General features: G+C 25.7%; 1 protein-coding gene across 1 annotated transcript; it reads right to left on the bottom strand.

Moving 5' to 3' along the window:
- Window positions 1-2,698: 2,698 nt before the first annotated feature.
- LOC108839896 (60S ribosomal protein L11-1) lies at window positions 2,699-3,474 on the bottom strand. Its single transcript, XM_018612675.2, is given in 2 exon segments — window positions 2,699-3,234; window positions 3,236-3,474. Coding segments are annotated over 2 exon segments (549 nt in total). The 5' UTR covers window positions 3,410-3,474; the 3' UTR covers window positions 2,699-2,859.
- Between the last annotated feature and the right edge of the window lie 12,843 nt (window positions 3,475-16,317).

Raw genomic sequence — 16,317 nt, 5'->3', positions numbered from 1 at the left:
GAAATACCTATTTAAAAAATATTTATATTGTAAATTTGTTTTATAAATCAAATTTTCATTTTCTGGATATAAAAATAATTTTATAATATTATTAAATCAAATAAATGAACTAATTATATTTATTTCTTAAATTTATAAATTGTAAATGTAAATGCTTTTCCAAAAACTTCATAAGAAATCATTTGCGAGAGAGAATTTGGAGAGCATTAGCATTTAGTAAATACTTTTCTAAATGTTTTCTTAACAAATGTTGATTGGATAATGTGGAACATAATTGTAATGATAATGCTTTACCAATCAAAGTTTTAATGTTATAGTGTAAATTCTTTTTTTCGGAAAGTTGTTACATTGCTTATTTCGAGTTTGAAATGATTAATATAATAAAATAATTGATAGCTTTTTGCTGGACTAAACCAAAATATAAACCCAGAATTTCTAAATAATGATTTTGTTTTAACTGAAGTTTGAATCTTAGAAAAGTTTTAAGACATTTTGTTTTGGTAAAAGTTTTAAGACAATTTTTGATCTTGCATACCACTTCAAAGAACGGGCGGACAGCCACTTATATAATTGTGTGTTGTTTTTTGTAACACAGATAATTAATTGTGTGTATTAACATCTATCTATATTATTAAAATAGAAGTACACTTTGAAAATACCCCTAAGTTTTTGTAGTTATTTACATTAGAATGCCACTGAAGTAATAAATTAATTTTCCTTAATTATAGTTGTCTTTTCTGATTTATAAATGCATTTTCCTTAATTATAGTTGTCTTTATTGAACCTATATTTAAGTATGCTTGTCTTTTCCTATATTTAAGTATACTTGTCTTTATTGAACCTATATTTAATTATGCTTATCTTTTTCTAATTTAAATAATAGATTTAACCATTTAATGTATTTTCTTAATTTAAATAATAGATTTTCTTAATCAAATATTTACGAAAATAGATTTCACAATATACTTTGTTTTAACATGTTAAATATTTTTAATATTTATTGGTATAAATAATAAAATAAAAATCACACATCATAATCAATTTATATAATATATAAATAAAATATAAAATAATTTATTCATATATTATTAGTATAATGGTTACATAATATAAATATAATAAGTTATAAATGTTGGATTTGTTTATATGATACACAGTGATATAATAGACGATCAAAATCACAAAATATAATTATTCAACGTAATAAATAAAATTGTTATGTTTTAAAATGTTTAATTAATAATTATGTAATACATTTTAATTTATATATATTTATATATATATATATATATATATATATATATACCATTAGTACAAATAAAAATTTAAAATGAAAGCAAATATTTATACGGTCACGGGTCAAACTCTAGAAATAAACAACAACATCGCTAAATTATTTTTTCTTTAACAAATTTATTTTGATAGAAATATTGTTCCAAATATGGTTTATATATTTTTATGTATTTATAAATTTATTTTATTGGGATGCTAAGATTTTGAAATTGGAAAAAAATATAATCCACCTCTATATTATTTTTATTAAGAAATTTAAATTATGTATCAAAATATTTTATTAAACTTTTAATTTTAAGTTTTATTATAACTGAAAAAATTAATTTTCAATCGGAATTTATGTGCAAATATTACAAATTCATCATTTAATATAAACACAAAATTTAAAAATAGAAAATAAATACCCGCCCGGTCGGGCAGGTCAAGGTCTAGTTTTATTGATTAAAATATAAACAAAAATTAATGGCTGATGACGTATGCCTGCCTACATACGTCGTCAGGCTAGTCAGGCTAACGGATGTGGAAAATATTTTCTCGTGAAAAACGTTCTTGTGAATGAAATCAGGTTTGGGTTATCAACAAGTCAGATTAGAATTGATCACGTTTAGTGTATATATAAATATATTATGACTGTCAACATTTTTGCAAAAAAAAAAAACTTTAGCATATTCCTATACTTTTTTGTATCAAATATAGTCTTATAGGATTAACTAATTACTTAGAGTTAAAAAAAATACTTAGAGTTAAGATGAGATTTCGATAATAAAGATTTTTTTTCTTGTTGAACAAAAAAAGATTTAATTTTTTAAATAAAAAATAAATATTAAAAATAAAAATTGAAATAGTTTCAAAAAAAATTTCAATTCAAAAAATATTTTTAAATTTCAAAAATTAAAAATTGGAAAAATAAATAAATAAAAACTTTTGAAAATAAAAATGTTTGAGTATGAAAATATATAATTTGAAACTATTAAATTATTTTTATTTACTTTTTTGTTTTATTTAATTTTATTTATTTATTTGTATTTATATATCTAAGGTATAACAATTTTTGACTTTTTAATAAAATATGTTTTAGTTATTTTCTTATTTATTGACTCATTTTGACAAAATTTTAAAATACTACATTGTATTTGAAAGAGTTGCTCCAAAAAGCTGTTAACACGCTTAGCTAACCCATCTAATTTTCCAAACAAACGGACCCGTTTGTAGCAGTTTGATATAGTTTCTTCCGTATTTAATATATTTATCGTATTTTTCCCCCAAAACAAAAAAATGTTGTATTTTTTCGATGTCAACAAACTAGAATATTTACCGTATTTTCTGTATTTAATATTCTTTGTTAACTGAAATATTTAATATTCTTATAAAAGTGATATATCTTCCGTATTTAATATACTGTATATAGTAATCGTACTTTCCCTTAAAACCAAAAAGTATCATATTTTTTATTTTTTTTTACTAGAACAAGCGATTCTTAAAACATCCAGAAATCGTAAAGATGAAAACTTAAAAAAAAACAAAAGCTAGAATCAACAAAAAATCTATGAAGATTCAAGTTTTAGTTTAGCCAGTGATGTTCTGAGACTTGTTGAGGATAACTCCTTCATACTTAACTTGGAACCATTTCATTGCATCATCCTTAGTCACTCTGTGTTGGATACCAACACGAGCCTTGCACCTACGGCGACGAGCCACACGGTATCCTCGACGTTCAAGAACTACATAGAAGTCCATTCCGTAGATACCCGTAGAAGGATCATACTTGATACCAAGATCGATGTGCTCTTGGATACCGAATCCAAAGCAACCAGTGTCACTAAAGTTCCTCCTGAGAAGCTCATACTCTTTAACTTTCAAACCACTCTCAAGAAGCTGCATTGCCTTGTCACCTCTAACAGTAACATAGCACGCAATCTTTTCGTTACGCCTGATACCAAAAAGACCTCACAGTGTACCTTGCCTTTGAGAAAACAGGGGTTTGTCCACTGAGCTGTTCCAAAACCTTGGAGGCACGAGTGAGACGATCACCACTCTCACCAACGGAGATGTTAAGAACAAGTTTTTGGACCTTAATGTCCCTCATGGGGTTCGACAGCTTCTTCTCCGACGCCATTTGAAGGAGATCAACAATCGAACTAACAGAGAGCTGCGGAAACTGTATTTTTCTTTTTTAACTGATAAAAAAGTTTTATATTTTGCGATGTCAACAAAATAGAAAGATTGTCGTATTTTCGGTACTGAGCTGTTGATATCGCATTGATATATTTTGTATATCCCCTAGACTATATTTGAGAAGTGATTTTGCCACATGTCTTCTTCAGAATCAATTTCACAAAAAAATTATGATATGGCTACTAAACTTGATGACATGGCATATGGTAAAATATGACATGGACAACTATATTTAATATTAATTTACATTTTTGGTAATTTTTTTTAGAATATAGTAATAACTCATACATTACATTTATGGATTTATATTTTAGTAAACTTTTTAGAATATGGTAATAACGCATAGATCTTCATTAAAATAATATATACAAAAAGAATATGGTAGTAACGCATAGATCCTCATTAAAATTAATATATACAAACATGAACATTACTAATTTCGAAATCTTATTTAATTATATTTTATAACTATAAATTTTTTATTATTTTAAATTTTCATAATTTTCTACAATTTTAAAAAAATTATAAAAAACTTAAACTTAAAATCATTAGTTTCTTATATATCTACAAATTTTATAAATATTGTTTAGTTTTAATTTTTGATAATTATTAATCTTATATCAATTTTATTAATTATATAAGTTGATTTAATATATTTAACCAAAACAAATAGATTAAAATATATCTAATATTATAATTTTAAACATATACATATATAATTTTTAAAATTGTTTTATCTTAATTTTATATTTTAATTAAATCATATTTATTTTGAAATAATGATTAAAATAAAATCTACAGTACTAATAATTTTCTTTTAAATCTCTATAATATTATTTGAGAAATTAGTTTTCATATGTGTCGCGTTCACGTTAACTCTCACGATGGTTAATTACATAGCTACCATTAATGAATTAAAAAATATTAAATCTAATTTCCATTATCAACTTTTCTATTTTTTTTCTTTTTATATTATTTCCAAATAACATATATAATAAAAGAAAACATTTATCAGAGGAACATTTATTATTTTAAAAACGAAAATTAATATTATGTATTCATAAAAAGGAAATTTCCCAAAACATAATGTTGGATTAAAAATAATTTATTTCCTTTAAAATATAATCTTAAATAACATAATATTTATATTAAGTTATATAATTATTTTCTTTATTAATATATTTTCTCATATGATTTAAAACAACTTCAATAACATTACCAAAATATTTTTAATGAGTTAAAAATATTTTTGAATTAAAAGAACAGAGATGTTTTTATTTATATTTTCAAAATAGTTTTTTTTTAATTTTAAATTTGATATAGACCTTCTTTATATATTTTTTAAATCACATAGATAAAACTATCTATAAGAAACTAACATATTTTTAATATAAATTAGTTTGGAACAAATAATTCAAAGTGTATAATTAGAGAAGTCATTTTCTACGTGTATCTTTTATTTTAATTTTTATGATGATTAATTACATAAGTAAACTTAATAAATTAAAATATTATATCTAACTCTTACTATCAAATTTTTTTTATTTGTTTTTTAATTTTTGTTTCCTTTCTACATTATTTCTAAATACATATACGATGAAAATGAAATATTAATTGAATGAACAATGATAAATTTTATAAACAAAAATATATACTATACATATTATAAATTTCAAATAAAAAGTTTCCCAAAACTTAATGCTGATATTAAAATTATATATTTACTTTAAAAATAATCGTAAATAGTTTATATACATATATATTGTTTGAACAAGTTTTATTCATATACCAAAGTACAAATAGAGTTAAAGAATCATATACAACACAAGAAAATACAATTTATTACATAAGCAGAAATATGAGACATATTATATATATATATATATATATATATATATATTTTAAAACTAATAAAAATATTTTCTTTGTATATTAAGCTATTTTGTTATATGAATCTACATAAACTTATTAGACTATATTTAGGAATCTAAAAAAACAATCAACTAAATGCAAATAATTAAATTAATCAAAAATTTAATCTGTTAAAATTTAAAAAGGTTATTTTTGAATTTTGAAAATTATATTCAATCTAATATACCTAAATAATTATCAACCTGATTAAATATTATATATCCAAAATCATATACCTAATTAAAATAACATATTATTATTTATAAATAATCATACATACAAATTACATAATAATTAAAAATTAAAATACATATTAACTAACTCTAATAATATTTTTGTTTTGTTAATATTTATACCCGTGCATGAGCACGGGAAAATCACCTAGTAGATCCATATTTGCAATATCCAATCGGGTTTTGTTGATAGAGTGATGTTGTTTTTCCTATACCCCCTTGTAGGGTTCACTTTTTTCTGTTCGTATGACACTGAAATACTTTTTTTTTTTTAACCGGGGCTTCTAGTTCAGTTGGTAAAGGGTTCACAGCTGTGAGTTCTGCCACCTGGGTTCGAATCCCGGCCACTGAGAATTAACATTTCGGCATCGCCAGGGACAGAGGACCGACATGGGGCAACACGTGACTAGTCTGGACCACTTCTGTGGGGCCAGGATACCTCTGTATAATTCAAAAAAAAAAAAAAAGAAATACTTTTTTTATAATCTAACAAAGATATAAGGGAAATTTGGACGCATGACTATAGTACAATTAGAATTGAGGCGGTAACCATAGTGAACGGAGTGCTACGATATTCTTTATATAATATGTATAATGACAAAAATTACCCTTTATTCATGTTCATTCTCACTCTCACTTGATCTTTGTTTTTTTTTCTTTTATTCAATGATTATTTACAAGTTTATGAAACCGTACGTTACACGACGTATAATTATCATATCCACCAAGTGTTTGATTTTTTCTTCATATCTTTGTTTGGGTTTACAATTTTGCTACTATCCAATATATATGGGATTAAGAAGCAGAGGATGCGTAGAGCTAGTGGAGAAGATGAACAGTATACACTTCGTCGAACTATACTATTTGATAAACATAGAATAGTACACCACGATGTGTACTGTTACATCATCTCTATGTCTTGTCTTCCAGCAATGTCGCCAATCATTGTTTCCTTACCTCTTTCCACCGTCTCTTCTTTTTCTCCAATTCTTCTGGGTATTTTTTTCTCCTACTTCATCAACTCCGACTACACCTCCATCATCCCTTTGCTAATGGTGTATCTTCTTACACTGCTCGACTCTACTATTTAATGATTATAGTATAGTATGTCTCATCTTCTCCTCTACTTCTTATTGTGGTTTTTTACTAATCCCTCAAATTTATTGACAATGCCACTAGTTTCTTCACAAATCGGAAATCCTCCTCCTTTGGTTTAGGGTTTAAGGTTTATGGTTTGGGTTTAGGGTTTAGGATATATGGTTTGGATACATTGTTGGGTTTAGGATTTGGGTTTAGGGTATATGGTTTGGGTTTAGGGTATATGGTTTGGATTATGGTTTGGGTTTAGGTTTAGGGTTTGGCTTTAGGATATATGGTTTGGGTTTAGGGTTTGGGTTTAGACCTAGTGTAGAAAATGAACTGTATACACTACGTCGAACTATACTATTTGATAAATATAGAATAGTACACAACGATGTGTACTGTTACATAATCTCTATGTCTTGTCTTCCAGCAATGTCGCCAATCATTGTTTCATCACCTATTCCCATTGTCTCTTCTTTTTCTCCAATTCTTATGGTATTTTCCCCCTACTTCATCACCTCCATCATCCCTTTGCTAATGGTGTATCCTCTTACATTGGACGACTATACTATTTAATGATTGTAGTATAGTATGTTTCATCTTCTCCTCTACTTCTTATGGTGGTTTTTTACTAATCCCTCAAATTTATTGACAATGCCACTAGCTTCTTCACAAATCGGAAATCCTCCTCTTTTGGGTTTATGGTTTATGGTTTATGGTTTGAGTATAGGGTTTAGGGTATATGGTTTGGGTTTAGGTTTCAGGGTTTAGAGTTATTCAATTTTCCAAATTTGAAAGGTGTAGAAGTTAAATACTTGCCCATAGGTTCACTAATCTATGGGGGGGTTAGGGTATAGTTTTGAAGAGGAGGGAGGATTTGATTTGGGATTTTGGGGTTTGATCAAAAATAAAATTATAGAAAAGGGGTATATAAGATCAAGGGAGCCTATAGGAGATTTTCCGAAACCATTTCCAAACATAGAAATAAGTAACATTGTTATATATTATGTTAATGTGTTACATTCTATTGTAAAATCGAATAATAGAAATATAAGTGTAAACTAACCAAATATATAATCTTTTTTATAGTATTGGTATCAATTTGTTTTCTATACTATTTTCAAAATAGTATATTATAGTATAATTAGTTAATTGTGCACAATGCATCAAACAGACGATCACGCGGTTACTTCTTTGATTGTGCACAAGGAGATTCTTGTCCACTTTTGTGGTAAACAGACACACTTCCCCATAAAAGTCATACATGGTTACTTCTTTGATTTTTCTGGTTGCTATGAATACTAGATCATGACCCGCGCGTCTGCGCGGGTTTATCTTTTGATTCACATATTTTATATACATGTTGTATATTATTTAAGATTTATAATATAAAAAGTTAGAATGATCCGGAACCAAAAAAAATCAACCCGGACAAAAAAAAACCAAATACCTACTTAGATCCAAATGTTGAGAACTCGAAAAACTCATACCTGAAATGAACATATTTATACCGATCTAGTGAGCTAAATTTCAAACATAATATCTTTTGTTATATTTTTAATTCTTTTTTTTTTGGGTTGGTGAGAGTTACTATTTATTCGGAAGATTTTTGGCTAACTTAATGGTATATATTCGTAGGTTTCTTTTTCTGAACAGGAAAAAAAAGATTTGGGTCTTAATTAAATTTATCTTATATAACAAATTGCTGCTATAAATATTTTTTATAAAAGCTAATTTATAACAGTAATATCATTTTTGTTATAAATTAGTATATCATGGTTTATAGGTTAAAAGTATAGAGTTAGTCGTCTTCGTAGTATTGCTAATATTGATAGATGCAAGTTAATGAATACAAATAATATATTGTATTATTATTAATCTGTCGTATAGTATTATATGTTAGTAGATGTATTATTAATAATCTATCTTATAGTATAATATGCTAGTGGATGTATCTAACTTATAGTAAAATATATGTAATATAAGGAAACATGCGTAGTGGATATAATAATAAGGTAAGAAGTGAAAAACTATGTTAATGTTTGATATTAATTATTTATAAAAAGGCATGTCTAATAATAAGTAGATTAATATAGCATTAATTACATAAGGTCCAACTTTAAAATCCACCTAGAATAAGTTGTAATGTTTCTGTTTTAATAAGATAGATAGAGCAAATTGACCCTAGATATAAATGGTTTTCCTTTTTTTCTATGTTAAAACTATCTTATTAGTAGTTATTACTGTTTGCTTGTCTTGGTTGTCGTCTCTTACAGTCTTACTCAAAACATGTATATCTTGGAGACTTGGAGCATAACAACACAACAAATTATCAACACAACACAGTAAATTACAAATTTTGGATCAGTTATCATTGTATACGTATACTTGTTTATAAAGAATAAGTAAATGAATTTCTAACTATGGATCAACAAAAATAAATAGAAAAAAATATTAAATCCCATTTTAAAATAGCTTGTTAATATAAATTCAAATATTATCATAACATGTATTATTTTTATAAGACCACCCACAATAATTGTGTTGAAACTGGGGTTTAAGTGTTGAATACCCTGCAATGAAAGTGTTGAAGTATTATGTCTATATATGTAGATTTAACATCCATTGAAAAGTTTCAACAGGTTGATAAAATTTTATATGTCCAGCTTTGCCACATGAGTAAATTGATTATGTAGTAATATTGTGCATATTTATTGTATTTTTATTTTCACCCAATCACTTAAATTTATTTATTATATAATATTTTATTTTTAAACAATAAAATTATATCAAAATTCATAAATTTTTACGATCTATAAATAGAGAGTACTCTTATCTTATTTGAATATAGAATAAAAACGTCATCTTTTCATATAATCAACTATTTTAGTGTTTTAAACTTTTTGTTAAATAGATCATAATAATAACATTTTTAAAATTCAAAATTTTCTTATTAAAAGTTACATTATTTTAGTTTTTAAGTTAATTAGAATCAAAAATATTATTAATATATAGTTAATATTATAAAGATAAAAATATGAATTAAAATGGTGGAATAAGATGTTGAATTTTTATAAACAAACTATTGTAAATGTTAAAAATGAAGAGAATGTTGAATAAATTAAGTGGATGAAAAAAATAATTTGAAATGTTAAAAGAAAAAAAAAATAAAGTGTTGAAATGGAATGAGTATTGAAACAGAAATGAGCTCCACGGCACAAGAAAAAGGAATTCACTTCTGTTTTACCGGTCCAAATCATCAATGTCAATTTTTGTCATTAAATACTTAAATATGTTATAATTAGGGCTCTTGTTTTTTCCCCCACATACATTGACACTGAGGTTTACTAAAATCCAATCAAAGCCTAATTTAACGATAGATTTAGACATTAGCCCTTCCATTTTATAATGATATGCACTATAATAATAATATAATAAAAATAAAAATAATTGAGCAAAATGTAAAGTAGAGTGAGCACCGCGATGTCCCTTATTGGTTCATGAAGACAAGGTAAATAGGTTATGACTCACTAACCACTATATTTCAGCTTCTTTTTTAAATCTGGCATATCTTTGTAATCTAACTTATTAAATCAGAAACATTACAACTTCTTCTAAGTAGAATTTAAAGGTGGACCTCATATATTTAAATTAAATGTCTCATTCCTTATATATAATACGTACCATAGTCTAATTTTGCATTGATGTATTTCCTTAAATACAATTCCTCTGTTTGTCCATATTCCATATATGGTTTCACATTTATTACATATCGTTTTAAATGGATAGATACTAAAAATACTAAAAATATTAAACGTACTAGAATTACTCTATACAATTTATTTTAAATTGATTAGTATACTTTCATTGGCCATATTGATTTTATTAGTACGAATAACATTAAGTAGATAAGTCATAGACACATACATAAATATATGACTATTCTTTAACTACGTTAATCTACTTTCTAAAACAAATAACACATAGCTTTATATATTGTATAGAATATATAATACTGTACTTATACAATAATACTAAAAACAAACCAAACTGAAATATAATATATCGAAAATGCTTTGAACCATTACACACAAAATATATTAGATCTCAGAGATAAAATTCACTTTGAAATTATGTAATAATTATTGTAAGAAATTAAACTTCGTAATGTACAAAAAAACATAAGTTTTATATCAAATTTGATGTTACAATAAAAAAACACAACTCGCCCTTGCAAAGTGTTATTTTTACATACGAAATATATTTTTGATATTGTTCTTTACACACAAAATTGAATTATACAAACTCGATACTACATAAAACTAAACAATATAGAATACATTTTAAAAATAAAAACCGTGCGGGTGCGCATGGCCTTTGCGAAAATCGTAGATATGTTTATATAATATATAAATATATTATGTTATACATATTTTCATTAAAATAATACCCCAATGTAAATTTTGTATGATAAATGTTGAAAATACAAAATATATAGCACTATATATTTTAAATAATATATAAAAAGTCTACTTTATGTTATCATAAAATTTAAAAATCAAATTTAGTAATTAAACACATTGCTTATTTAAACACATTAATACATATTGTTATTCATCAAAATTTTATATTAATACACATTGCAATCATGTATAACATTTAGTACATACAAAGATTAAAAAAAAATGGACTCCCGCTCGGTCGAGCGGGTCATGATCTAGTTGTGTTAGTTAAATCTGAAATCTTTATCTTATGTATAAAATGGAATTATAATGGTCCATCAAAATTAATCACTTATAATAGAATAAAATATGATACATGTGGCATATTGTGTATACATATTAGCATTCAAGCATTCAGGAATTAAAAAATGGTACATCTGGAACAAAATAACAAATTATGATTTGGTTCAGCCAGATTGAACCGATCTTTCAAAATCAAATAAACCAGGGTTTGAAATCTTATAACTTTTTGATCGTCATTGTTTATGGTAATGATGATTTGAAATTCTAAGTTGTAACGATTTTAGAAGTAAGAGGACCTCAGATTTACCTCACGTCAAGTAAGAAAACTCTGGATCACCTGTCCCCACAGTTTTCTTTTAATATTTCACATTCACGAGTAAATTGAACACCATTTAATAAGAAAACGTATTATTAACATTTAGGTTGCTTAATAAAGAAGACTCGTTTAAGAATGGAAATAGAACGTGCATATAGCTAAACACTTTGAAATTCAATGTTGAGACAGTTTCAGCGTCACACGCCTAGGAGCAGTGTATATATATAAAGGAAATAACAATGGGAAAATTAAAGTATGTTTACATAAGCTTTGAAGCTAAGGGGCTACAGCCTACAATACCTCTCTGGGTTGCCGACACCAGATGAATTTGATCGTGGTAGTACCATAAACTGGTATATTGTAAATCATAATAGTTATATTATACCATACATTATGAGTAAATTGTATTTGCTGATAATGACTAGCAACGGGTTGAATCGGCTGTTATATCGATACTGCCATCAATTTGTGATAGATATACTTATTATTATTAATTTGCAATTGAAAAATGATAAATCTCATTTCCATCTTCTTTTCATTTTATCATCACAAAGGTCTGTCCATCAATAATTTTAAATTTGTGTATTTAGTAAAAAAAAAAATTTCCCTTAAATTTATCTATTGTTCCTGAGCTTGAGATAATTAAAGGAAACTAAAATTACAAAAACACCATGTCATCGACTGAAGATAAGGAGAAGCAGGAAGGGAACAAAAGAGAGAGAGAGCACGTGATGTGTCTGAGACTTAAGTATGCACTAGATTTTGATGCGGATGTATTGTTCAAAATTTTGATGATTAGAAAATCGAAACCGAATTCGATCCGAATTGAAGTATTTCAGATACTCAGTGGCACAAACTGTAAATATTGAGATGCATTAAGGTTTAATTCAAATTTGTACTTCAGTCTATTTGGATATATTTCGGTTCTTACAAACCTATCCGGAATTTTATAAGTTGTGCAGTTTGTTTTGAAATTTTTATAACTTGTGCATTTTTTTTTCTATGATATTGTACTAATAATTTATTAAAAACTTGATTTTTGTTAATTTATTTTAAAATTTAACAACATTTTTGAAATTTTCATTTAAAAAATAGTTTTATATTAATTATTATTAATTGTAATTTTTTTTTGAATATTGTATCCTCTAACTAATTTTATGTGACTAAACAAAAAATATAAGACTTTATTTACAAAATATTGTTTTTGTTTAATATATAAAATAATTCAGTTTGGTGTTTTAATTTTTACCACAGAAAAAAACAAGCATAAAATGCTACACAAAATATAGTTCTTTTTTTTTGTGGTCTACCGTAGCCATTTTTTTTTGCTTTGGTATGTAAATGCATAGAAAAGAAGGATGCGAGGTATCTATATATATATGCTAGTAGATTTCAAAATTAAATAAGATTTACATTTAATACCGTAATTATTTAGGCGAGATCATTGGGCATATAAATAAGAATATTCCTTTAACAATATGTGTGAATATCGGTGTATTTGGTTAGGTTTTGTATTTCCATATTTATGCTCAAGAAATTTTTTTGCGTATCACGATCTAGGATATTTCATTTTTTTTGTCAACACAATATGTAACAAATGACTGGGCCAAAATTCATTGAAAGACCAAAAATAAAAAATCGGTGGGTTAAAAAAAAGAAGCAAAATGATGAATTTAAATCAATGGCATTAAATTGTAATTTTTGTGCAAAATTAAGGAGACATAGCTAATTGTACTTTAGTCTTAATAGTTTAGATATATATATATATACTCAATTATTTCCCAACCTGTCAAATTTGACTGTTTATGTATAATATTTCAATATTGTTTTCAGTGTGTACCAAGTTGTCTAATATATTTTTAGGTCTTATTCGTTTAAAAATGGGTGGCATTCTATTATTATATCACAACGACATACAATTTAGAGTTTAGAGAATGAAGTATTTTCAGAAATATATTCATAGTTAACATCAAAGAAAATTAACTAGCTAGGTTAATTTTATTTATAAAAAATCATAGTTTATTATATTAAAATGCAAAATATGCGTACATATTGTGTAAGTTTAACAGGTTTCTTGAAATGGCCTTGTGAATAATTCTTCCTGAAGATTCATAGTTTGTTAGAAAAACTAACATTATGAAACATGCGTGTATTTAAGTTTCAAAAAAAAAAACATGCGTGTATTATTATTATTATTATTTGAACTTAATATGCGTGTATTATTTCAACTATGAGATTGAGATGTTTGATACAGTTTTAAAAACAATGAACGTGCGTGCAGAATTCTGAGTCTTTATGTCATCAGAATAACTAACATTAAAAACTTGCATAATAAAGAAAAAAAGCATTGAAACTTCGGCTTCATAGTTAAGCAAAAAAAAAAAAAAATTGGCTCCATAATTTTTGGGTTAATTTGAGAACTACCCATATATTGCATGTAAATTAGGTAACTATTAATGTCAGATATTTAACATACAATTCATCTGGTTTTGTCTTTTCCTTTAATAGGTTACCAATTACTACATAATACGAGACGTTGTTGGTTTTGTGGCATTACGAGAATCATATATTATGAAGTGAATGGTATATATTTGCTATTATATATACTTAAAATAATATAGAATACGTATGGAATAATAAAAATGGTAAATTAAGATGGAAGAGATTGTTCAAATTTGGTAATGTTTATATGGTAACATTGAATTACCTATTGTATTGTTAGAGTGAACCTAAACCATCTATACTAAATCCAAAACCATTGATCACTAAACTCAAAACAGAAATATAAATCCCAATCTAAATAGCAAAATATGGAAATAGTATAATATTATGTTCCATTCTACAGAGATGAACTGTTGAAATAGGTGAAGATATATGTACAGAGGCAGGGGCGAAGGTAAAAAGGAAGTAGGAGGGTCAGCTGACCCCACTTCATTCTGAAAAATTTATGTATTCTTCTAGATAATTAATGTATTGACCCATGAAAATATTATCTCTGACCCCATAAAAGTTCAAACACACTTAAACAAAATGATAAAATTTAATTATCCAACTAAATGATTAAATGTGTTCATGGAAACCAATTCTCATTAACTAAACTTGGGTACATATTAAGTTTAAACCCAAAATATAGCAATAATCACTAACTTTTGTTAGTTAATTAAAAATTACTCAGTTTATTTTTATTTTAGAAAACATAAAATTAAGGATACAACTTTAAACTCTTCAATTTTGAATGAATTTTCGTATTCTTTTAAATCTTCTATATTTTATACTTTATGAACTTTCAAAAATTTATAATTAAATTTCTAAATTTTAAGATTTTTTAACCATAGAATTTGATTACTTTTAACTTCAGTTTTTTTTAAAGTTTAAAATTAATTGTTTTAATTTATCAAATAAATAATATATTCATTTTGAGATTTCTTATTTACTAAATGATGTGATTTACGTTCGCTTGCTTTTGATAAAAATAAAATATTTAATAGGATTTTAATATTTTAAATATGAGATAAAACAAAAAAATTCTTACAAAACTATTTTATTTTTGTAATTTTGAATGTGAGCTTATAGAGAATATATAATTCTAGTATGCAAAATATATTTGCAAATTTTTATACTTTATACATGTTTTATATTTTATTTTCCGACCCCAGTAACAAAAAGTTCTGGCTCCGCCACTGTACAGAGGACAACATCACCAGGTGTGAAAAAATAAGATTTAATAGATGGAATAAAATTGCCAAGACTTGCTAATAGATTTAGCATATGAAAAAATTCAAAAGACCATGTAATAAGATGTAGTTAGTAAAGATAGTTTTTACTCTCTGTTAAGAGAAACAAGTGTGTCAAAGTAAAATTCGTAACAATTATTGTTCCATGCTACATGTGACACATATAATAGAAATCTGGAAAATTAATTATCAGTGTGCACAAATTGATGAGAAATGACGTCATGTGATGAGAAAGTAGATGACGTAGACAATAAAATAAATGGTTAAGAATGTTTCACGCGTAATTTGACAATAAATAGTTAAGATTTTTCTTTCTCACTAGATAGCACCGGTGAAATGTGTATATAGAAAAACTAGAGTATTTGACTATGTATCTAATTATATTTTTTCTTGGTCGCACATGCCAATTTCTTTGCGAAAGGAAAACTTTTTTTTTTTTTTTTGCAAAGGGCTTTCACGAAAGGTAAACTTTGTGGCGTCTTTGTTTGAAAAAAAAACCATGAAAAAGAAAGCAAACGTGGGCGTACGTAAACAAATGTAAGACATAATCAATATCTTATTAATTCTGTGTGTCAATCTCATTTATCTTCGTAATTTAAGTAATCAATTGCGCATAGTACTTTCTGATCTTTTGAAACTTAATTTGTTCTCAGTTAAGCATTCTAAAACTTACAGGAGAAAAACAGTAACTATCTGGTGGTGTCAATAACTATTGAGTCGGCACATCTTAGAACATCATTAACCCTAAAAATCGAAATGGGTTTCTTATTTTTTTTATCCGATTTTAAAAAATAATAATTAAAAACGAACTAATCACAGGCCGTCAT

The sequence above is a fragment of the Raphanus sativus genome, chromosome 3, assembly GCF_000801105.2.
Source record: "Raphanus sativus cultivar WK10039 chromosome 3, ASM80110v3, whole genome shotgun sequence".
In the NCBI taxonomy this organism is placed as follows: Eukaryota; Viridiplantae; Streptophyta; class Magnoliopsida; order Brassicales; family Brassicaceae; genus Raphanus; species Raphanus sativus.
Note: the sequence above shows the minus strand (reverse complement) of the source record. Positions and strands in the feature narration are given on the sequence as shown.